The 25109-nt window shown below is 37.5% G+C and overlaps 4 protein-coding genes across 5 annotated transcripts in view; 3 read left to right on the forward strand and 1 right to left on the reverse strand.

Moving 5' to 3' along the window:
* LOC144658569 (uncharacterized) overlaps positions 1–25109 on the reverse strand; it is a 60630-nt gene that overhangs the window by 34627 nt on the left and 894 nt on the right. The window lies entirely within an intron of this gene.
* Positions 1386–5021, forward strand: LOC144632002 (uncharacterized). Its single transcript, XM_078490624.1, has 3 exons — positions 1386–1744; positions 2669–3465; positions 4666–5021. The coding sequence occupies exons 1-3, from the start codon at positions 1386–1388 to the stop codon at positions 4929–4931; spliced, it is 1422 nt and encodes a 473-aa protein (XP_078346750.1). The 3' UTR covers positions 4932–5021.
* On the forward strand, positions 15121–17170 carry LOC144664412 (uncharacterized). Its single transcript, XM_078525562.1, has one exon. It carries the CDS (start codon positions 15459–15461, stop codon positions 16539–16541), a length of 1083 nt encoding a protein of 360 aa, XP_078381688.1. The 5' UTR covers positions 15121–15458; the 3' UTR covers positions 16542–17170.
* On the forward strand, positions 21717–24861 carry LOC144648039 (uncharacterized). 2 transcript variants are annotated; one of them, XM_078507687.1, is made up of 4 exons: positions 21717–21842; positions 22532–22606; positions 23062–23247; positions 24574–24860. In XM_078507687.1, exons 1-4 carry the CDS (start codon positions 21784–21786, stop codon positions 24746–24748), a joined length of 495 nt encoding a protein of 164 aa, XP_078363813.1. In that variant the 5' UTR covers positions 21717–21783; the 3' UTR covers positions 24749–24860. The 2 variants fall into 2 exon arrangements, with proteins under 2 accessions (XP_078363813.1, XP_078363819.1); XM_078507693.1 differs by lacking the exon at positions 22532–22606 and having other exon boundaries at positions 24574–24861.

Consider the following 25109-nt stretch of genomic DNA (forward strand, 5'->3'; position numbering starts at 1 on the left):
TAACTCGGTAGAGGCACTGACTAGGCTGCCGGCACTCGTTACGTATGCCAGTCGGAGGTATAGGGAACTTGTTCCAGCAGAAAACCAGGAAAATTCTTTGGAAATCAGCAAATCTTCTTTATTGTAGGATAAATCCTGATGGTACTTCACACTAACTTACAGAATATAGAATATTAAACGCCTCCCTCGAATAAACGCCGCATTTTAGAACAGAAATATTAATAAACGCCGCCCTCAAAGTGGAATAATAGACTCAAAAAAACAAATTCAGTTACAATCAAGATTGAGCAAGTCTAAAAAACTATTTTCTTTGATTGTAACAATGTTTTAAGATATTGAATTTGGCCTTTTACATAAGCACTAAAACATGTTTCTGTTTTTTATTATTATTATTATTTATTTACCATACTATTGTTTGCAAGAAATAAATTGAATTTTAAGTAAATACCGCCTTTGAATAAACGCCGCACTCGAATCACAAAAACATTAAATAAACGCGGCGGCGTTTAATCGAATAAATGCGGTATTTTCATTGGCTAATTTATAATTAAAACTCCAGATTAACTTTTAAACGTTTACCTTGAGGAATATAATTTTTTTTTTTATTTCAACACACACACAGACAAAATACATCACAAAAAAAGTAAACAATAGAGCTACTTACAGACCAATTGCATACAAAACTTAAGATAAAATAACTTACACTTATTTTACACTTGTCATGAATAGATTGACCTATTAATCTATTTGCAAAGTCTGGGCAGATGTTCTTTTCAGATCTTTTCCTAATGTAAACTCTGTTTGTAAATAAAACAGCAATGTTTAGATTGTATTGTATCGTTAACCATATTTGGAAGGAAGGTCAAGGTTTCGAATAGAATGGTCATTTCATGTGCAAATTCACATGTATTTCCTGGTTCTGTGGTATTTTCTGAGTTCTTTTCCTTATACTAAGGTAGGAGTCTTATTCTTCTCGTGACACTTTTTACGCGACAGTGGAAATTAGAAACTATAATTTCCCTGTTGTTTTATTCTTATAGCCTGTCCTCCTTAACCTCGGAGCAGCCCGCGCACCAGCAATGACCACTTTTTCTTTCACGCTCGTTAATTAACCAAAGATCTTATTGAAGATCTAACAAAAACTAAAATTACAAGTTTACTATGGAAGCCCAAAATTTCATTGAAGATCTCAGTGTAAATTGCCTTGAGTCGCACCCCGTTAAAATCAATGATGACAATACGTGTTATTCACGTACCAAACAGTTCACGCTTTATCTACCCGTTGTTAATTTTCATTCACTTGTTTCACAGATTTGTTCCCGTAAGGAGTTCGCCATTTCATTTGATTCTCAACAGGCTGTCGGCTGGCGTCAGGTGTAAATAAAATGAAGAGCAATTGGAAACTATTTCTCTATTGCTTTATTGGTGTGGTCATTCTACCTCAATTTTTGATGGCCCGCTCTGCAAGCCCGCCGGAACATAAAGTTTTAATCTTGGGAGCCGGAGCTGCTGGCATCACGGCGGCCAAGACACTTCATGACAAAGGCATCACCGACTTTCTGGTGTTAGAAGCACAGGATTACATCGGTGGACGAATGAAGCAAGTACGATTTGCTGGCATGAAAGTAGAAGAAGGAGCAAACTGGATTCATTTCGTGGAGGAGGAGGACAATCCTCTTAATCCATTGAAGGACAAGTATGACTTAAAGGGACATATGTCGAATTATAGCGATTTATGTATGAGGTTAGTTCGCTAGTTTATAGTTGTAGTCAGAATCTTGCCATACTAACCCAGTAGTGTCGTATATACGACACCGTCGATGTTCAATATGGCCACTTTCCTTTGGCCCGAAGAAAAGTCCACTCATACATTTGAAAAACAGGCCTAGAAATTTCTGACCGATGATTGGTTAAAAGGAGCTGTATTTATCGAAAAGACTTGTCATATGTAAAAGAGAGTGGTATTTCGAGAGCTTGACTTGCGATATTTGGAAGATCTAGAGTGGTATTTCAGGGGCTTGAAATACGGTTTAAGGTGGCCATTTGCGGGGATTAGCGAGGACCCAATTAATCTAGTTCTTTAGTGACCATGAGCGAATTAAGTGAAATACAGTGGCCTAATGAATAGTGGGTTAGACTCTCGATTCATAGAGTGGTCATCGTTCAAGCTCTGACTGGGCGCATTACCGGATTATTAGGCGAGACTCTTTCCTCTCACACTGATATTCTCCACTCAGAAGTACAAACTCGTACGAACCGGTAAACTGTGGGGGCAACCAGAAAAAATACCTGGGGGCAACCAGCTGGATAAACAAGTATTCCTTTCAGGGGGAGCAGCACTCCATGTCGCTTCAGACCATGCAAAACAAGATAAGTTCTGGCTGCATGGACCATAAATACTACATGTATTCACATGATTTAAGACGCCGGTTGAAAATATTTTCTCTTTTTAAAGTTTTGGTGCCATGGGTGGATACTTGGAAGAACAATAAAAGCTGTGGCAGTTGTTTCAAGTATTTCCATAACTCTAGAAAACAAGGAATTGTCGATTGAAAGCTTATTTCGTGCCAGTATTAGTTTACAGACAACCACAGCACGCGTTTTGGTTTTATTCATGTCAACAGTAAAGAAGTTTATGTTAACGTTCCAACCCTCCTTTAATCCTTAGGGATGACTTTGGCAAAGATATAACTGACTTGAAAACGTTCAAACTATGGAAGAAAACTGTGGACAAGCTATTTGAAATGGGCGAGGAAAGGGACGGACGAGACTCTCCCCCCAGAGACATGCCTGCCTCGGTTGGCCTTAGGATGCTCGGCTGGCGTTCTAACACTCCAATGAAGAAGGCTTTCTCCTGGTATGACATCGATTTTGAGTACGGTAGAGGGGAACGCGAAACCTCCTTGAATAATATGGGATTTCCAGGAGAAGACTTCTTCATTACCGACCAGAGAGGCTACTGGACTGCCTTCAGTGGCTTTTACAAGAGTTTCGAGGACAAAATCTTGCTGAACAAGCCTGTGTCGAAGATTATCTACTCTGACCATGGTGTTGAAGTCATTACAACCGGAGGAGAGAAGTTCACTGCAGAATACGCTCTGTCCACCTTTAGTTCTGGAGTGCTTGGCAGTGGTTCGGTAGAGTTCGACCCTCCCTTACCCGAGTGGAAGAAAGAAGCGATCCTTCGCTTTAGACCTGTGTACTTCACCAAGATTTTTCTGAAGTTTCCTCGTGATTTCTGGGATGACCACGAGTGGATCATGCACATTTCCCAGAAGACGGGCCACTTCCCAATTTTCTATGACCTGGATCGACCTGGCTTCTTCCCTGGCTCCGCTGCTCTGTTTTCAGTCGTTACAGGAGACGAGGCGCTAAGAGTGGAAGCACAAGATGATTCCAAAACCTTGGAAGAAATGATGGAAGTTCTGAGAAACATGTATGGATCCAACATACCCAATGCCACGGGTACGTAAAAACTTTATTGCGATTTTCAGTGAAATGCGAACTCTGCAATTCAATCCTCAACGAACGGTACAGTTTACGCTTATGGCTGCCGTCAATCATCTTAGCCGACCTCTCAGGAAACAGAAGTTCACATCAATCGGGTCAAAAGGTCAAATATGTCAGTTGTGATTGGTAGATTTCGATCCATTTTGTTTGTTTCTGTTTTTTATGGTTCGTTGGCTGTCGCCATTATTTTGATTGACGGCAGCGAAAAACGCAATCGTTAGCTGTATTTTGAATTGCAGAGTTCGCATTTCACTGAAAACCGCAATAAAGTGTGCCCGTGTCCAACGCTGTTAAGTGCCTTTTAAATCAAAGAAATCGTTTGTTGAAGAGATTTTCGGGGTACATTTTAATATAACCTACTTTATGGGTGTAGTTTTCTCAAACGGAGAACGATTTTGCCTCCAATTTAATTGCTTTGGGAATTTTCGGCATATTTTTGGGATTTCGAAATTAGTGTATTTTGAGTTATATAGAGGCACCGCTTAGAAGGAAATATATCGCAATAAAGTTAATCAGGATCTTTAGGAGTAATTCTCGCGGCAAGCTGTTATTAGCTGGAACTAATAGACAAACACATATTACATAGACTTACCCTGTTGAATGGACGAACAAATGTTTAAACTCACTTCATTTCGGGACAGCATTTACAGGGAGATCAGTTACAAACAGATACCGGAACGAAGTTAATATGCCATTTGTTGATTGATAGCAACTCAAACATATTTATCTAAGCTTCGCCTTCAACTTAGCAAAGGCATTCCAGAACTGTGTAAGAGTTCTCCAAAACTCTCACCCTACCTAGGTTGGAACCTCACGTTACAATGTTGTGTGAGTAAGTTTGTTAGTAGCTGAATGCTGAACAGGCAAGGAGACGGAAAGAACAAAAGTGCGAACTTCGCAACACTTTTGTCTGTTGCTGTAGAATTTAATGAAATTTACCCTATGACCATTTCCCAGCGGACTATCGATCGGTGTTGTAACCTAAACTTTGAATGGTTATTCTGCATAGAACAGCAGTACAACAGTAGTCACCACAACGTACATTTAACCTATTCTTAACGTTTGTTTCTAGCTTAGAATCATCCTCAATACTATCAAATATGATATATGATTTACAGTATATCATTTCATTCTTTTAACGTTTGTTTGTTATAGATATCCATGTCAGCAAATGGTCACAGAATCCATTTGTACGAGGCTCGTGGGCAGATCCAGTGATCGGCACAAGCTGGGGTCATTACGACAACATGGCCGGCCGACTGAAAAATCTCTTCTTCGCTGGTGAGAACACCAGCTCCGATTGGTATGGATTCGTCCAGGGTGGCTACTACACGGGACGGGATAAAGCCAGAGAAATCGTCAAATGTATCAAGGGTTCGAAGAGGTGCAAACCATACAAGCCTGCCAAAAAGTTCATTTAGGAAGAATGGTGATAAAATGGGGTTAAAAGGGGTTAAGTGTGGGCTAAAGCGTGTGAAAAATAAATTGGGTGACAGTTTGGTGACCTGTGGTTATTCTTCACTTGTAAACTGACCGTGAAGTAAAATAAATTCGCGTCACTTCAAATATTGTGTGAATCACGTTTTAGAACCATTTTAACAATAATAATATTATCAACAAACACACAAATGGTAACACAATGACGAAAAGGCGGACCATGAGGATCCCAAGGCCCCACAAACACATAAAGAAAGCACACACAGACAAACAAAGTACAATATCATAATATCTGGTACGGGTATATCAAACAAGACTAAAATAAGTGACAAAAGTGTTGACACATCTCATTTTTGGCCCTACTTTATTGTAAATTGGTCTAATTTCACCCTTTCTCCCCACCCTTCCAACCCCCTCCCCCTATGAATGCTGTAGTTTGGTTTTGGGAGCCCTTTGCTACAATCATACAACACTGGATTGGGGATGGGGGTATTTTAGCAGAGTGTGATTGAATTTGAAAACTAATGGTAAATTTGCCATAAAAACTGCAAAGCGAAGTTAATGTGTCAACTACTTTTGTAGACTGTAGCTGTGCAAACTCTAGGCAAGCCATTTTACTTTCAGTCCTCTCACTCTGGTCAAACTCTTCACCACGTGCAACTAAATTTATTTTGGCAACGCCCTAATGGGAAAAGTCATTTGCCGAATCGAGATGATGAGTTAATGTCGTAAACTATCTTCTCTAGTGACAAAAGCATTTTTCATTGATTCAAAATACTGCACTCGTTACCAGTTTCACATATAACGATTTTTGATCCTGATGAAACCCCTCATGACGTTAAATGAAGTTTTACCGATACCAAAGTTTCGACTAGCCAAAGAACAACAATAGAACGAAAATTGCCATTTTTAAGACGATTTTTGTTACAATTATTTGAAGAGCTCAAGACAATTATTAATGTTATTAAAATATATTATTAAACTACAAAGTGGATTGGTATGACTCCAATCATAACTTAAAAAGACAAGGTCCAGCGAAACGATAACTAGAGCGAGTTTTTTTTAAAAGATTTATGGGCGCATTTAGCGTGGCTCCGAGCCCCACCCCCTTTCAAAAATTGTAACCTACCTTTTTCTGAAAGGTTAGAGGGCCCGGTTGTATGTATTTTTTTGGGCGTTGTTGCTGTCTCGCCGAAATGTTTTTGGACCCCACATTCTGAATTTTCCTAGATCTGCCGCTAAGCGTATTATTGTCGGTATAACGAGTTAAAACGGAACACGTTGACTCAACCGCCTAAATGATCCACAGTAGGAAAACAAATTCACTCGACAACCAAACTTTCCCCGCGCAATCACCCCACACCACCACATAAAGGGACCGTGTTATGGATTTTAGCCAAACTTAGGCATAGGAAATGACCATCAAATTCGTTTTTATAGAATAACCTCTTAAAACAGTGATGGAACATTGAAATAACACACCAAATGTAAAAGAAGGTACGGATGTCCAAAAGTGACGAAGATTGGAACGGATTGCGATATGGGTTAATTTTTGAATATGGTCCGGCGGAACACTTTTTAGTTAATCTTGTCTGCTTGCAACTTTAAATTATAACGGCAGGGAGACACATTTGGCTGCAATGAAGCTATGAATTTGTCATTTAGAATCATAGAATTAATTTCTTTGCAAACATTTAGTTTCATAGCGAGTATTTGACAAAATTTAATAAAATAAAATAGACTGAGCCATGACACCGTCCCTTTAAGCGAACCAATTAATATTTAACACGCGACCGAGGAGTTGAACTGGGTTTTAACAAGCAACGCCCTAGCTAAACCATTTGGTCACGTCGCAACCCAAATCTCTACTGAAACAACAAATAAACCGTCTCCGGGTCAACCGCACGTCGTTGCTATAGCAATTAAAACGATGACAGATTACGACAAAGTCAATATTGGTGCAGACAGGCAAAATTCATGATCATCTACAATTATATGCAATGATCTAATGTTCTCTCCTGCAACCAGGTTACTTTAAGAAGACAAACTAAAAATACCCTCTTCTTATCAGTATAAAGAGTTTTGATACAACATTCAAGACATATTGAATTGACAATCGAACCTTGCCGAGAGCAACCACTTTCCGTTAGAAACCACCTCAACGCAAGCGACCGCACGCAAAAGATCTCAAATTTCCTTCTGACGCAATAAGCAACCACCCTCCGTTAGGGAACTACATCAAGGAAATACATCAGAAGGCTGGACGGTACTTTGTAAAGATATAAAGCTTTACTCAGTTGTGAGAGAACTCCGTTAAAACGAAGTAGATTATTTTCTGGTCTTCTTAATTAACGCAGTGTAGGTCAAAGTTGATTTAAATATACCTAGTAGACCTATCATTGCAACATTATCGCGAAAACAAATCATGCAATTTACTAAAATTAACCATTATGAATATTTCCAAACTATTTTAAAAAGTTATCCAGGATCAATCTTGTTGTGTTGTTGGGCAACTGAGCCCTCGACTACCACTTACATCTTTTTTTTTTCAATATGGGTTGTAATTAGTTGCTATGGAAACCACCATGTACATACACGTGTCGAATAAGCTGAACATCTTTTTGCAACAAATGAAAAAGTTGTTTTAGTTTGAACTTTTTACTGCAGTTGGACAAAAAAACAAATAAAATGTTTGTTGTTGTGATGAATGGGTTCGAACTAAGTTGTCAACTTTTCTTCCCTTACATGTCCGTGCTCGATTTCACTTTCTACCGCCAATATAATAGTGAGTCAGCGGTATTGAGATGTTTCCCGTTACGTCAAGATATTTTAATAACAATAAGTGAAGTACCGCGAAATATTTCTTTATTGTATTCAATACTGCTGTTTGGCACATCTTTCGGCTGTTGAGGCGAAGAGTTCTTTTGTTTAACGGTTGGCAAAATTAATAACAAATACATTTGACGTCAAAGTTTGTAAACTGTTAATATCGCTTTGTTCTACTACCGGAGCAACATCGTGGAAATATAATAAAGCTGTTATTTCCGTCTAGCATTATTTAGAGACATTTACAAAAATAATTAATCAGATACTAAACTTTGTTCCTAAATATTGCTAAACTGAACGTTGGGTCAAAGATAACTGTAAAACATTTCAAATACGGCAGTTCTGTCGAGTTTGTGTTTTTGCGAAGCCGTTTTTTTGGACCGTCGTGCAAATCTCCCTTCGACGAAACCCTTATAACGAATGCACATGCGAATGACTGATGATTCAGGGACTAGGGTTCTAATATTTGTACTATCATTTCATGCCAGTCGCTGACTGCTATCGAATTAGACGGCTCAAATTAAAGATGAGCATTGTACAGCTCTATTGAAGAAGAATTAAAAAAAATGAAAATAAATAAATAAATAAAATATATATAAAATTGATAAATAAAAAAATAAATAAATAATTGGCTTATTTAAGGGTCGATACATATAGCACTGATGACACTGTAAATGAACAAACAAATATTGCAGATTGAACGTAAACTGTTAAGTGTCCCGTCTAGTGGAAAGGTGACCAGTTGGCTTTTAACAAATCACTGCCATGAACAACCAAGCTAAAATCCAGTTTGTAGTTGGTTGGAGGTTGGAGGATCTGTAATTTCAAATCCAAGGCCATAATTACTATGCCTACCAAATCTTTCGTGAAATCACAAATCCGTCTTCAGGCCAACTCTACCTTCGTTGCTATGGCAATTGAGAGCACGAGTCATTTACGTAATTGAGTATTTACTCACAGAAAAATCTTCATTGTATTTGGACTATTGTGAAAATGTATCTTGTTTTATTATTTTTAAACTTTACTGTTGCAACAATATCCAAACCGTTCAGACAATTCTTGTTTGCATTTGAAACTGTTTTCCAATATCAGAAAATATATTCTCTTATTTTAAGTAATTTTACTAGCAAGTTGAAAAATATCCTTTTATTGTCAATGTAGAGAGTTTTAATACACCATCCAAGACATATTAAATCGACAATCGAACTTTCCTAAGCAACCATCTTTAGAAAATGATCAACTCAACGTAAATAATCACACGTGCAAAAGACCACAAATATTAAACATCAAAAAAATTTAAAAGTACACCTTGACCTAACGTTGAACAGTTTCGCAAAAACAACTTGTAAATATTTCCAAACTATTTTTGGCACTGTTCGAGATTAACCAGAGTAAACGTTTTATATTGAGTGTTGGGCAACTAAACCCTTGACAACTCGACATTTATAATCTCTCTCCAGATGGGTTGAGGTTAGTTGCTATGGAAACCATTGCAAGTACATGCACGTGGCAGATAATCTGAACAACGTTTTGCAATAATCGAAAAATAGTTGTTCCCGAACTTTTCCTTGTAATTGGATATAAAAGAAAACATTTTTTTTTTCACTTTGTAATGAATGGACTTAAATTAATTATTCCCGCACCTTTGCGTGTTTTAAACGTGGACGTTACTGTCAGTGTGCCTGAAGTTAGTCGGTGGAAGCGATATTTTCCATAACGTCATATACACTTATCAAAATAACGTTATTACGTACCGTATTTTAATAACAATAGGTACCGTGACCAGAAATACCGCTTTATTGCGTTCAATACCACAGGTGTATACAAACTGAAGAGACAATTGACTGTTAGAGAGAAATTTCCTTTGTTGAACAGTTTGTTAATTAAGTAACAGTAAGAGGTTGACGTCAAAACAGTAAATATCGTTATATTCTACCCAGGACAGAGTCATGGAAATATAATGCTGTCTATGATTTCGTTTAAGTTTTTGTTTATATGTCTTGTCTGCACTTCTTCGAACATCTTGTATTCGATCATTTATGTAAAGGGTCTAAGCAAAAGAAAGTTAAAATAAATTTTTTTTCTGCTGCATGAATGCAACTCACTCCTAAAGGCATGACTTATACAGTTAAATATTTGTATCGTGCGGTAATTAAGGGCCTTGCCCCAAAAAAATATATGATTTCTCATAACACGTCTGAACTGCTATCCACTAAAACAGCCCCTTAACTACTTCAAACTACAGTTTTCGAACTATTTTTAGAGAGATTAACCATGTTCTCCGTGTTGTGTTCTTTGGTAACTAGACCATTGACAGCTACTTGCACCCTCTCTTCAGGTGGGTCGCGGTTAGTTGCTATGGAAACCAATTTATGTACTAGCACGTGTCGGAAAAGCTTAGCATATAAACTTTTTTAAACTCTTAAAAAAAGTTTTTTACGAACTTTTCACTGCAACAAAATAAACCAAATTAAAATCTGTTTTTGTCTTTATAATACTATAATGTCTTTAATTTCTCATTATACCACCAAAATATTACTCAGTGGTTTTAAACAAACCTAAGCGATATTTCTTGTTACGTCACAAACTGTTATCAAAATAATGTTATTACGCACGGTATTATAATAACAATAGGAGTCGTGACGCCAAATATCGCTTTATTGTGTTCAATACCACTGGTATTATACCAGTTGAAGAGGACATTGGCCGTTGAAGCGAAGACTTCTTTTGTTGAACAGTTGGTTAACTTGAGGAACAACAAGAATTGACGTCAAAGAGAACTTACTGTTAAAGTCGTTATATTCTACCAAGAACAGAGCCAAAAAAAGTCAACTCCTTGTTTTAAGTCTACTACTTCAAAATATTTACAAATACTTTGACTTTGCAGCCCTTGCAGTCACGCAACGCTATTTTCGTGTGAAAAACACTGCGTGACGACTCAGATTTTTGCAGTGAAAGATATTCTTAAGTTTTATGCTATTTTCGAGCTTGTCACTGACTGTGTTTAACAGGACGACTCAACGAACAGCTTTGAACAGTTCAGTCGAGGAACGAATCTCTGGTGAAACCACAAAATTCCGTCTCCAGGCCAACTGCAACTTAGTTGCTATGACAATATTCAGAAGATTATTTACGTATATTTCAATGTAATACTACCTCGCAACAAAAACTTCGGTGTATTTTGGGAATTATAGTAGCAAAAATAAATATATATTTTATTTTATTTTATTATTAATTTTGTCAACTTTAATAACAATATGCAAACGTACGTTAGTCAATTGTTTGTTTTGTCAATATCACAACATACAGCCTCTTCACGACCAGTTTATAAGTCCACAAAGTGTTTTTCTGAAAATGTGAAAGGCTGTTACGGGCAACCGACATTATGGCGATAAATGATGTTGGAAAAAAATATTGTATTCAACTCAGTCGCACCTCTTGGCGTTTTTTATGCAATTTATAGCCTTTAGAAAATTTTATTCCGCTATTAATTCGCAGATTGCTTAAGAAAATCATATTTTGTCAATTACAAAAAACAATTACATTGTCCATACAGGATATGAATATTGTCGTAGTCATTAACGTGATTACCATCGACAAGCTAGTGCTATTACAATTCCATGTTGAGCTACAATTATTACAAAACGAAAGGAATACTCAATAAAAAAATTTCGACAATCAGAGAATCTCGAAATCAGCATTTGCTCGGTTTGATGATGAAAACTGTTTATAAACTATTGTCGAACCTTTTTTAAGTTTTTTTTTTTTCGTGCTATTTCGTAATGGTTAAATCTGAGTGAAATGAACAAGCATACAGTCAATCGGTCAGTGTTTTGTTCAAAGGACGGAATCCTCGATGATTGCTTTTTAATTTAAGCATCTAAAAGCCAGTTAAAGGACAGTTAAACTGGTACAAATGTGAAAATTAATAAAACTATCTCCTAAAGTCACTGGTCCACACTCGATCATGATATTAATCGTTGAAGAAGGCCAGGAATACATTAAAATAAGCTGTTCAGTATAGTTAAAACGTACTTTTTTAAACCCTATCTGTTTAAAGCGACAAGCCAGCAAGCAGCCAAATGTAAAGGACATGCTTACACTTAAGAAAAATATTTTTCACGTTCGCATCATAAACGTTAATTTATGACTGGTTGATTTAATTCAATATCCGTCATTTGTAAAGTACATTTTCACATTTCTTTTCTCAACTCAGAACTGGCTCGAATTGGTTTCCAGGAAACGGAAAAACCATTTAACTAGCTTTACAATACAACTCAATTGCAAATGAGTTGTCTTACGTTTATTTATGATATTGAATGACCGTGTGTATTGCCTTGTGAAAGGGATATTGCTTCCTGGGAGCGTCCATTTAATTGCGAAAGTTGTCACAAAAAGAAAACAAGTAAGCCGAAATATCAAATGTGCGAGGTCAAGAGCAACCTTGTCACGAATCGGTCGTTGAATAAAAGTATTTCAGGGTGTGATCTATTAAAACGTTAAATATAGCATCTTTTATATCACCTTTATTCTTTGTCATACCAAGTTTGCTCACGTTTTTAATTCTGCGTGTTTACTGTAAGCAAAATACACCTAAACAAAGGAAAATAAAAGAAATATCACCTCACAAAGGAAGTTTTCTCGTTCGTATAGAAAAACCGATATTCGATTGAAAGAGATTCAATTAAGCTCAATTCGCTGGCAGCTGCCTTTTGGGGGAGGGGTCGGTTTTCAAACAATGACACTATAATGGAATAGACAATAAAACAAGTTGCTAATCACCATAATTGAGCTAATTAATCACTGGCTGTCAGTAATCCACTCAATCTTTCAATATAATACAATAGATTTAGGTCGTGTGTACAAGTATCACTTTCTTACCATGCGGATTTATTCATGCAGTGCAAACGTATAGGCTTCTAAGCAGTCTACGTGGTGGATTTGATATGCCTTTACTTCAGCGACACACACAAAAACAAACCTCCATTGGTTGCACTGACCCTGACCTGAATGCGACAAAAATGATTTGAACGACACTTTCTAATGGCCATAAATAATTAAGGTAAATTGTCTTGAAAAGCCAAGATGATTTATGGTGCATAGCCACAAAATAGAGTCTTAAATACAAAATATATTTAGCATGGAAGCAAATGTGCTCAAAACCAGCTGATCTTTTTTCACAACAAAGTGGATTTTTTCTACAAACAGAAACAAGTATATTATTACGCTACTCTCTTCTAGCTCTGATCACAAACAACAAAGCAAGCTCGAAAGAGAAGAAAAAAAGCCAAAAAAACGAGGGCAGTTTGTCGCTTGAATGCATACTCAATTCTGTTTCCTTTTTCGGGGGGCTTCTGTAGAAAATAAATCATCTCATCTAAGTCAAACGCCAATTTTAAAATTAACTTTCTACATGACAAAAAAAATAATGGCATTGGACAGGTATCCGAAAATCATTTAAGTCACAAAAATATCTTTCAGGGCTACATTGCCAAACAAGTCAAGTCTATATGTTGTTTGCCACACACGGCGTACATTCATTGTTCTTTAACAACAAACTGTTCTGTTCTTTCCATAAACTCGGTGCAAACCAGCTGGAGATTTATCAAAACTGATCTTTGTGTTTTTAGGTGCCATGCTGTGTACAAAACAAACTTAAATGCAGAAGTTATATTGTGGTGCACCGAGCGCAGCTTCGAGAGAATTCATTTTATGTATTCACCACATTCGCGCGACACCACCTGAGAAGCCAAGAGAAAAAATTATCTGCGTTGATAAAAACTCCTCGTTCGCCGATCGATAAAGAAAAGGAGGAATATTTCTGCAACTTTTAGCAAGCAGCAAATTACAATTAACAGTTGGGATTTATGCAAAATGGACAGTTTATAAGGATTTTTTTTTTCATGTACTCTGACTCGAATTTAATAGAAACGAAATTTAACATCTTCCCATCAAATTGTCAGTTCGAAATTAGTAACTTCTGAAATCAGCAATTTTGCATCTCGACATGTCGGCAGAAAATAAAACATCGACAGTAATGTGGTTTTCTGCCCTATTTACGAAATATATGCTTTATTGATATCTCTTTAATTTAGAGAGTTATTTTTTAAGCCGTGCTTCAAACGCTTTAGTTTTATTTTGTGATCAGAGTCCACAGAAGGTACATTTACACAAAAGGGTATTACTGCTTGGCTTAATTTCAGTTTTAAGAGAAAATAAAGCAATTTTTAGCGATAGTTACTGTACGAGCTAATCAATTTATTATTCGTTGGGTGCCAAAAGTTTTATCAGATCATAAAAGCTATTTGGTGCCTGCGTAAAAGGAGAGGTTTAATTTGTTTGAAGTTGATCTAACAGTAAAAAGATACACATATTCCAAACAGCGCAAACTACGAAATAGACCCCGTAAACTCGGCAACACAAGATACCGCTTTTTAAAAAGTTAAGAGTGGAGATCGTTCTTGTATTAAAGAGGAAGACGTTTTCGAATTTGCAAAAATAAGGCGGTGGATTTAAACCACATTCCTTTGTTAGTTACGAAATATAAACATTAATTCCAACTTTGCTAGAATTGTGAGACTAAACATCTCGTTTGACGCCTGGTTTTGTAAGCATTTTGAGAATTATCAACTAACAACATTTAGATCTAAATTTCTAAATTAAATGACGCTCTTAGTGTGTTTAAATGTTAAAATTTTGTTCTAAAAATCATCCAGGGCTAAAAAGTACCAACGGCTCAAAATAAACGAACAAGTTTCATACGTATTTTTCAGTTGCGATGAACATTTTGTTATGAAGTTGGAGTAAAAAGTTAGTCGCATTTACCACATTAGGAAAGATAAGGTAAAACATCATCTCAATTTTGCTGTCGTTTATTTTAAATGTTTATCAACAGAAAACAGAAAAATAAACAATTCCGTACACCTGTTCCTAGCCCCTACCAATAGTTTGTTTCATGTAAAAATATAAAACTGAAAACTTCCTTAACATAAATACGTAGTTGTCATATTAAATCAACTACAAGGTCAAAACGATCACTTAAATGTCAGTGGATTGTTCGTGAAGAAAGAAAATCGGACAGCTGTTCTTGAGCAACGTCTTATTTTATAAAAGCATAACTTATTTGCCAAGTTTTATGCCTTAGTGTCAATGTAACGCTTAGCCAATCAGATCATTGCTTGAAAAACACGGGCACTATTAGAGCGCCGACCGGGTGGTCGAGCCGGGAAATGGAGGCGGTTCTTGCAATTACCTTAATCACTTTGTCTACAAAAGAACTTAACAGTCAAGAATAACATGAAAGAAACGCAGTGAAATCAAGACCTGAAATTATCAGAAAACTGATTTTATCGCGCAGCGAAGGAATTTTATTGGAGGTTGGTGATATCGCGGCTTGTAAAGCGCTCTGTACGGGAAATTCACTTGGATTTCGTGTCATCTTCAGCTAACTTCAGTTGCTCTGTTCTTGGCTTTGTTTAGCCAAGACAGGACAAATGTACAGAGGTCAATATAGGCACTCATAAGGGTGGTGATAAATATATGTCAGCGAGCCGAAACCAATCGGAAGCTATTGTTTGGCCCTGTATTTGTTTGAGTAACTAAAACTATAATTCGCTATCTCTGCAGTGGGCCGTATAAAGCGTACACGGCAGAGGTAATTTCACAAGTGTACACATACAAGCAACATGAGCGAGTTTATCAGCGAACGAGTTGTTGATCTTGCAAGCTACGGACGCCCTTCACCCGGGCTTGTTGACAAGCGCAGTGAAATGGCGTTGCTCTCTACGGACAAAGATTTTGAAGAAAGCGAGAATGAACAAGACATTTCTGAGAGCGATCGCGGAGGAGAGAACTCTGAAGAGTGCGTGCAGAACTTTATGGTGGAGTTGGATTATAACGAAGACGAATCAGCGCAGCTCGAGCGAGGAGAATCGCCCGGAAGCGAGACCAAAGCGGACTGCTCTGACCCCGATGTGAAACCAACGCACTCTTACATCGCGCTGATAGCGATGGCGATTTTGAGCTGCCCTAACAAGAAGATGATTTTGGGCGACATCTACCAGTACATCTCAGACAACTTCCCGTACTACCGAAACAAGGACAAGAGCTGGAGGAACAGCATCAGACATAACCTTTCGCTGAACGAGTGCTTCATCAAGGCTGGTCGCAGCGAAAATGGCAAAGGCAACTACTGGGCCATTCATCCGGCCAACCTCGAAGACTTTGCCAACGGTGATTTCAGACGCAGGAGAGCGAGGCGGCGTGTCAGAAGAAGCAATCCTTTGAAATTTGCCGGTAGCTCGCCTCAATCGGCGTATTTTCGAGGACTAAGCTCATATTCATCGCACTCGTCCTTCTATCCTTACCGCGCCGATGATTACCGAATGTATCCTAGCCTAACGTACATTCGTCCTACCAAGAAGAGCTTCGCTATCGACAGCATTATGGGCTCGTACGACTCTTCCTACCTGTACAGTCCGGTATCCGTGAGATCGTACCCTTCCCTGAGCTTACATGGAAGCAGGGATTATCCTGGAACCTCTCCGGCACACTCGCTTCTCTTCCATGGCTCACCGACGATTGTGCCATGTGTATCAGAATTGGCGGCAGCCTCTGTTCCAACACAGTGTGCTACCAACTCGTTGGAGTCTTCAGCGTTCTCTGCCTACCTCGGAACGAAAGTCACACAGGGACAGAACAACAGATCAGAAAGCTGGCAAGAGACTCTATCTAAGTTACAGGAACAGTTGAGGAAAGTTACGCCTTGAAAGCCACAAGGCTGCAGTGACATTCAAGGACATGTTTTTGGAATGGCTGCAAGAATAAATTCTCGGTCAGTATTTCGAGGCACCTTTGCTCCCTTTGCTATGGCAAAGAAATGATTTTAGACGGTCATATTTAAATTTTCGAAACCAGAAAAACTCGCAAAATGATATATTTCGCTAAATAGATTTGTAAATATTCCAGTTTTGTTTTAAAATGTTCACGAAATTAGGCAAATATTGTCGGCTTGAGAGACTTAGCCTTTGGCTAGCCATTTAGAAGGTGCCTGCAATTACACCCGACCATGAACAAACAGACACAGCTATTTAAAGTAATATATTATTTTATTGTATAAAAGTCGCGAATATATCATAATTTCTAATGTGAAATAGATTACCGACATTTCAGCAGGAATTAGGAATCATGAACGAAAGCAAGTTATGGTTAAAATTACGTTTGATTCGTCGGCGTCAACATTTCTGTTCAATTAGCTAAGGATAAGTCAATTTTAACGCTTGGGTAAATGGAGAAATTGATAAAAACTTTACTTTAGAATCTATCATAGAGATATAGGATTAGCCTCTTATGCTTAACAGAATTATTGAACTAAGGAAGGCCTAATAAATTGTTGTATACAAAAGAGCTTTTCAATCAATGGGTCGTTTGTACTTCGGGTAAACTTTCAGCTAAAGGGACTTTTTATTTCTACTTTTTTGACTTCCTTTCTGGCGAAGATTTACGTCGGAATACATGCTAGAGACCAGGGAAAAAGGGGAAAATATAAAAGGGAACTTGCTAACGTGGAATACCCATAATAAACATGTTTGATATGGTCACAAATTAAGCCATTGCATATCATGACAAACTCTGCCAGTGGCGAATGTCGAGTCAGAACTGCATAGTCAGTGAACAGAATAGAATCACAAAAAAACCTTAATTTAACAGGCAAAGGGGGCGAGTTAGGATTAAGTTCTTTCTTCCTCTGGAATTATTTTTTCCCTGAGACCTGAACTATCTATCTTAGTTTCGAGCTGATCTGCAAATTTAATCATTATGTAAGTGGATTTCAAAACAATGTATTTCACCAAGAAACATGAAAACATGCCAGCGAACTGCCAAAACACTGGCATTCTCACCCATTAGAAAACGAGAAAGTGTGTTTTCTTTTTTTTATTTTTCTATTCCAGTTAAACTAAGCCACAACAATACGGTAAAAAATGCACTATATAAAATGTATTTTGGGAGGAGGGTAGCTCCACTATTTCCCAGAGGCTATTTCTGAAAGTCAATTACGTACATTTGTGTCTTAATATAATTGCGCTGTGCAATTAGCTTCGTATAAAAGTTAAATAATATACCGAAATAAAAACATTACACGAAATCTTTCAAATAGATTTGCTTTGTGGGGGAGTGACAAATTTGCATAAATAATGCAGTTTCATAACTGTTACAGCAACAGTAATGCAGTTGGACAGAGTGTTTTATCTAAGGCACTCAATAGAGCTCTCACTGCCATATCGTCTCAATATATTCTTTGAGCTGTCTGGTTCGTTTTGCGTGCTTAGCTTGACCGCAGTCAAATGTTTTTTTTCCATTTTTTCACGTCATAAATGTTTTATGAGCAAACTTTTCAATTTGGGGATTTTTACGTGCTCAATGAAGGTTATAATATAATGTTTTGCTTTATCTAATTTATCATTTTTGTAAATAATGGACGAAAGTGAAGGTCGGTCGCTGTCTTCGCAGTGTGGTCGTGTTATGATATATCGCTTCATGGCGTTCCCGTCTCGCTGATGGTTTGACCACATAAAGACAAATTTAACGAAATTTATTCCGCGTGTTTGAAACGCATTTAATACAACAGCGAAGAAAGAAAATCGAAAAAAATAGCTGAAATAAAATTTCCTCGCTCAGAGCACGTGAATGTCTAAAAGTGTATCGATCTTTAACGACGTAATATTGACTCCCGGGTGGTACTTCATTTTGCACTTCGGTTCATCTCAGTTGGGTCAAAGAGCAAAGAGAAGTCAATATTGAAACAGTAGACACAATTTTCGTCGGTAATGTTTATGGTCGTGTTAATTAAAGTAAAATTGATTTTATACTTCGCTCTAATTGCGAAAATGTCACAACAACGAGGGAAGTTTCAACAATCAGCTGCTAAAATGGCGGGGAATATTTATAGTATCACCAAAACATTTACTTTTCCGGTAGAAGTCGTGCCCTTACTCTAAATTCATCAATTCAATGCTGTAAACATTAAATTCTGGCCGTAAGAGAGAGCTAAAACATGCCACAAAAAAGAGACCGTGTTTTCATTATGATAGAGTCACACACTTAGTTGTAAATTTGATTATATACTTTGCCCTAAAGCTCTTTCAGTTGAGCTTTGAAGAAACCGCTCAAATTCCTATCTTGTGACAAAGCCGAACATTAAAGTTAATTTATCTCAAATTACTCTCATAAAACGTCGGCAGAGAAGGCCGTATACTTTCCTTTGTTGTCTTCAACCTAACCATGTGGACTGCTTAGAACTTGCGACTTTAATTATAAAGCAAAATGGCGTCAAGGCTATCCAAAGTTATACAACAATAATGTCCTTCTCTTCTTCCTATGAAAACATCCTGGGAGGTGGGGCTTCTTGATATCTTTGTGCGTATTCATCGCTTTTTGCGTCAAACTTGGGAATTCTGTAGTGATGTGAGAATTTGAATTGGCGCTTAAAGCGTATAAACAAGTATCAAGAGTGGTAAAGAAACCTTCTTACGAATCTTGCAAGGCGAAACGCTGGCTGTTACTCTACCTTCGTTGGGTTATCATAACAAGCTGCATGTAGAGTGTTTTCAAGTGAAATTGATGTTCATGCATGGAGTTCATCATATCACACCCTGGTTGAATACAGTTCCATGCTTCTAATCGTTAAAAGTTATTTTGAAGTTTTTATTTAAGTTTAATTAAATAAATTAAGGCGCGCACGCTTCTTGATGCAACCATGTTCAAAGTGTCTTCAGTATTTCCGGTCAGCGGTTTATAATTGAAGTCAGATTCTTACTTCTCTTCCTCTCCTCCTCCCCTAGTCCCAAGATTCATAGAAAGCGTGCCTGTGCCTAGGCTCCGCCGGCCGGTGAAGAGATTCGAGGGATAGATTCGGCATTTTCATGCGAGTGTATAGTGCTTACAATTTCATCTGCATCTTTTAAAATAAAACAGAAAAAATATCTTCTAAGTAAAATTTAGTGTACTCCAGTTTACGGACTGTGAACATGTTTGTTAACAAATTTTTTTTACGGAAAATGATCAAATTGTACTGTCATTAATCAGTTATTGCGCTATGGATGGACGACCTTTCCCGTAGACAGCAAGACGGAGATGATCGACTTATCCTATCTTGTTAATAGCCGCCTTAGGGCTTCAATTTGAACAGAAAACTTTTGTTTGTGAACCTGGTAGCCGCCCCATTTCGCTAAAAGCCGTTGGCTTGCTTCCAACAAAGTTCATGAAACAAGAAACATTTTTCAAATAGACTGTGAAAAGTCTTTCTCGTCGAGGATGGGGGGAAGGGAAAGCGGAAAAGATTAAAAGTAAATTTAACAGTCACGGCTTTGATCCATGAGGAGAAATTATTATGGAAGGCGATTTGTAGCAAGCAACGCCTTAGAACCAATTAGGCCCGGTTTAGACGCCGAACTTTTTAGGAGCCGAACTTTATAGCTTGAATTAAGTTCATGAAAAGTTCGGCGTCTGAATCAATTAAGAACGGCTATTTTAATTTGCCGAACGGCTCAGCCGTTTTTCCCGCCTGGCTTGGCCGGGAATTTCGACTTTGGAACGGCTTTGGTTCAGACGCCAAATTTTTCACGTGCCGATCCTAATGCATAAATTATTTATAATGCTTTTGCAAGCAGTTGAACTCAGAATTAGCATGCGTCGTGGAGAGTGTTTACCATGAGACGTATCAGGAACGGCTGCAGAACGGCTAAATAAGTTCGACGTCTGAATCAACAGGCGCACTTTTGTTAATCTCAGTTGGTCCAAAATTCAAATTATGTTCGGCTTATGAAAGATCGGCGTCTGAACCGGACCTTAAGCAAGCATTACCCAAGTTTCGAAACCAATGTTAGACCATCTTTCCACAGAATCGTTTCGGCGCCAAATTGCAATTTGCCATTAGTGTCGTTTGTTCGTCAGGGGCCTTTCGTGCCCTTGAAAGAAAAAAAAAGTGTTAGAGTCAAAACTTTTTCGACCAAGCGAGGAAGGACCTATCACTAACAGTGAAACATACTTCTTGATCAATAAAAGCTTTAATCAATTCTCGTGTCTTACCCATACGATGATACATTACTTTTATTTACCCTCGGATTTCGAGGGTACCTTATACAGCTGATATCTCCGAGCATTTGAACAGCACGCAAATTACCGCAACGGGCAACGACCAGACCCTCTTTTTACAACACCCGAGATCTCGTGTTTCGGACATGTGCTGATAAATCGCTCGACTTTCAGTATCATCACTACATTCCTAAAAGTCTTCGAAACTTACCGAATTAAACATGCCGAAGATTCACCGAAAAACGTTCAAGTTAGTGCTTCTGGGCATACAAAGCACATTCCAACAACCTTACGATTAACGGTCAAAATTACCACAGCACTGCAAACTTTGAAGAAGCTTCTCCGAAGAATCTGGCAATTTTACAGAAGATCAAAAGCACTTCCTTCTTTGTGCATGCATAAAATAAATAAGAGTAAAAAAATTTTTTTTTTTTTTTGTGTAAAAACCACCTAAAAAATTTTTCTAAAATTTAACCCGAATGTTCTAGGCTGGCCATTTGTCCTGACGATTGACGTAAAGCATTGCGCACGCTGCGCACGCTGTGATGCGCGTGCCTGTAGCTGTATGACATCTTTAACCGTTCCGTTATTTTTCTACAATTTCTATATGTTAGGCTTTTTATAAACAAAGAGAGGATTTTCTAACTCTCTTTTAACATTGTTAGGTGAAAAAGAGTGCCACTTTTAAAGCAATTCAGGAAAGTAAAATTCTTATAAAGCTTAATCTTGTTTGCTCGCGCTAAGATGACAGTTAGTCATAAAACTGAATCTGATTGGTTTATTACAGCGCGCGCATTTTCCCCTCCTTTGTTATGTCACAATGCAAAATTCCTCATTCGCAAAGAGAAAAGCGTCCGGTAGGCCGTGTTTTTCGAAGCTCTTAAATCTTGTTTAAAAACGAGCAACGTGAAAGTTAAAATGGGATTAGCTTGGAGCTCATATAAATCGAAGAGAAAAGCGAGAAAGGATTTCAAAAGGTAAGCCAATTTTTAAAAGATCAAGTAAAGTTTTTGTCCTCTAAATAAAATTCCAGGAATTCAATATGTTTCACAGCAATTCCCTAAAGGCTGACTCTCATATAATGGCCCGGGTCGTTTCTATATATCGCGTCTGTTTTTCTTGCGATCAGGGCGATTTTATAAGAACATTACATAGACGATCGCTAACGTCTCCGGCGATTGGGGCGATGCGATCACTTTTGGATCGCCCGAGCTCTATCTTTCTAGCTTCTCTTACCCTTCTTCACCGTAAAACTGCAATAACTGAGACGATGGGGGCCACGAGTTTTGCTTTTTCATTGAAGGCGGTCATTGTGTTGATGGTCTAGATCTAAAGCGATTGTTTTTTCGTAGGCCTTCCCTCATACCAGGCGATCGGGACGATCATATGAGAACCCCCGATCGCTTCTTATCGTTTCGATCGCCTACGATCGTCTCAGTATTCGCAAAGGATCGATGTGATAGAAACGATCGGATCGATCATAATTAAGAGAACCAGCCTTTACAGTGCATTTGATTTCTGCAAAAACAATGCATTCAGAGTTCAAAATAATCATTACCTTTTTTTTTTCGCTTTGTTTTGTTCTTGACCCCTTTGTCAAAGCAAACATTTTTTTTTGTGCAGTAAGATGTCTTTTTAGATATAATGTCTCTTTTTTTTCAAATAGAAAACTGAGAAATCAATTGAAAGAAGCAGCGGAGGGTATTGCTCGTCTCCAGGAACAACTGCAGCTTGAAAATGAGTAAGTGCTCGCTGTAAGGACTTTCCACACGAAGGATACTGATGTATTTTTCTCCTTTTTTTTCTTTAATCACGAAAGAGAAAGGGTGGGATCGTTCTAGTTACCAAAGGTGCTTTGACAAAGGGGTTGCAGGAACAGGTAGGGTGGGGGGGGGGGGGGAGGGGAGGAAAAAAAAGAAAAAAAAGGAAAAACAAAGCGAGATTAACTGAAAACTGTTTAGCCTGTATTTCAATCCGTTTCAGGTATCTTCTTCACTTTTGGCCATCCGTACCTTCTTCTGTATTTAAAACGCGCTGTGTTATTGAAATGTTTCTTCACTGTTTTAAGCAGTTATTTTATATTTCACCGAATAATTTGATGGCCATTTCCCATGCCTAAATTTGGCTAAAATCCGTGACACAGTTTCTTTAAATTGATATAATAATAGTAGTCACTTTTTTTTCACTTTTCCATAGGATACTCGGTCAATATGAAAGCTCTCCCTTCGATGACGCGGTGTCCGACACTGAAACAGCCCATGCAGATTGTGTAGTTGCTGAAATGCAGGAAGAGGTTCAAGCTTTAGAGCGAAAGCTTTTCCTTGAAGAAATTGCAGTTAATGTTACAGAAGAGAGATGTTACTTTCTGGACAGGAACTTCAGGTAAGCGTATATTTCTGTTTCTATATATCATTAACATTTTGTATCTTGTATAGCTTAACTCCTGAACGACCGAAATATTTACAAAATAGACTGAAAAAAACAAAAAAATGCGAGCAAGAAAAATGGTGGCCGGCAGACGGCCGCACGAAATTTGGGAGCAATGCGTTTTCGTCCTATCTGGCGCGGTCGAGTTTCCACGACCGCTTTTTGTTATTGTTGTTGTTTGTTTGTTTGTTTGTTTGTTTGTTTGTTTGTTTGCTTGGTTGGTTGGTTGGTTGTTAATTTGTTTCTTGAGAATGTTCGTATTTAAAGAGGCAGTATCACCAAAATCTGATTTAGTGCAATTTGAAAACCCCATGAAGGTGTTGGTATGAATTGTAAATCCACTCATAGTGACCTAACCTTGCTAAAGTATTTTACAAGTCCTGAAAATTTTATAAACGTGTTTGGGTACAGGCTTTTAGGAAAGAAGTAGCCTTAAACTTGAATACGTCAGGCCAACTTTTTCAAGTTTGTCAGTTTTTTTTAAATAAAATTTCTTTAAACCATTGGCTGCGGTTTATTTACATCTTGGAGAATGATTTTAATATGCTTCTCTTTTGTTGTTTAAAGGCTATTTTGCTTAAAGATATTCCGTCGTCTGCGTCTGGTGTTTTTGCGGGTTTAAAAAAAAATTTTTTTTTTTTTGAAAAAAAAAAAATTAATGAGAAATTTGTTACAAAAAAAAAAAAAAAAAAAAAAAAACGGAATTAACAGTGATTGCATTCTCGTAATTATAAAATATTTTACACGAAAGCTTAGAAGATTACTCGCGACACTGTCCCTTAATAATGAATAAAATAAATGACATGACTTCACTGACCGGCCCACGATTTCCACTCGCATTGGCGCATAGCCTATTATTTCTATTTATTTATATATTTTCAAAAGGCAAGTTCTGGAATTAGTCGTCCTTTACATAATTGTATCACAGTTTTTTCTTAAAAGTAGTTTTTCATTTTTTTTTTTTTTTTTTTTAAAAAACCCCCCCTTTTTTTTTTTTTTATTGGGGGCGGGGGGGCTTTAAAAAAAATAAAAAATATTTGTTTTTTTTTTTTTATTTTTTTTTTTTTTTTTTTTTTCTCCTCGAAAAAGGAAAAAACCTTTTTTTTTTTTTGGGGGAAAAAACCCCTTGGGAGTTTTTTTTTTTTTTTTATAAATTAAAAAATATTCATTGTGTAAGAACTGTTTGTCTGATGTTTCACGCGCCACTCTTCCAGCTGTAAATATGGCCGAGCGCTGCAAGAGTGCCTTATCATTTTATGTTTTTGTTTCTTTAATTTACAGACTTCTACAGAACAATGAGATTAGCCTTCAAAGACAGAAATCAGTCTGTGAAATGGACCTGGCAGCGTTAAAACTAAAACAGGAGGCCTGTCAGTTTGGTCAGTTTTTAAAAGCAAATCCGGTCGAAGAATGGACTGTCTGCTCGCTTCCGAATCTTTACTTCAGAGAGTTGTAACTTAATCCAAACAAATAGAAGCCTCGTGAACTTGTTTGTAAAAAAAATGAGAATGTATTATTGAAGATTCAGAAAATTCCAAGGAGAATAATTAAGTGTAAATATGTAAATATGTAAATAAGATTTTATTAAAATCGATCTGGTTGTGTTAAGTTTTTCTTGTGTGTTAGACGGTAAAGTGGTACTGGAATATATTGAGATATTGAAGAGGTCAAAGAGGTCAAAGCATAGAACACCCACAATGCAAAAGATCGATTAGGGTCTTCTCCAACCTGATCATTTTGACTCGCGCGCGCGTGCGAAAGTTTCAGAAACCTCGCGCGTCGCTCTTGCGTAAACTCTAGCTCATTCACAGCGGTCA

This window comes from Oculina patagonica, chromosome 1 (genome assembly GCF_052425735.1).
Source record: "Oculina patagonica isolate OP01 chromosome 1, crgOcupat, whole genome shotgun sequence".
NCBI classification, from domain to species: Eukaryota; Metazoa; Cnidaria; class Anthozoa; order Scleractinia; family Oculinidae; genus Oculina; species Oculina patagonica.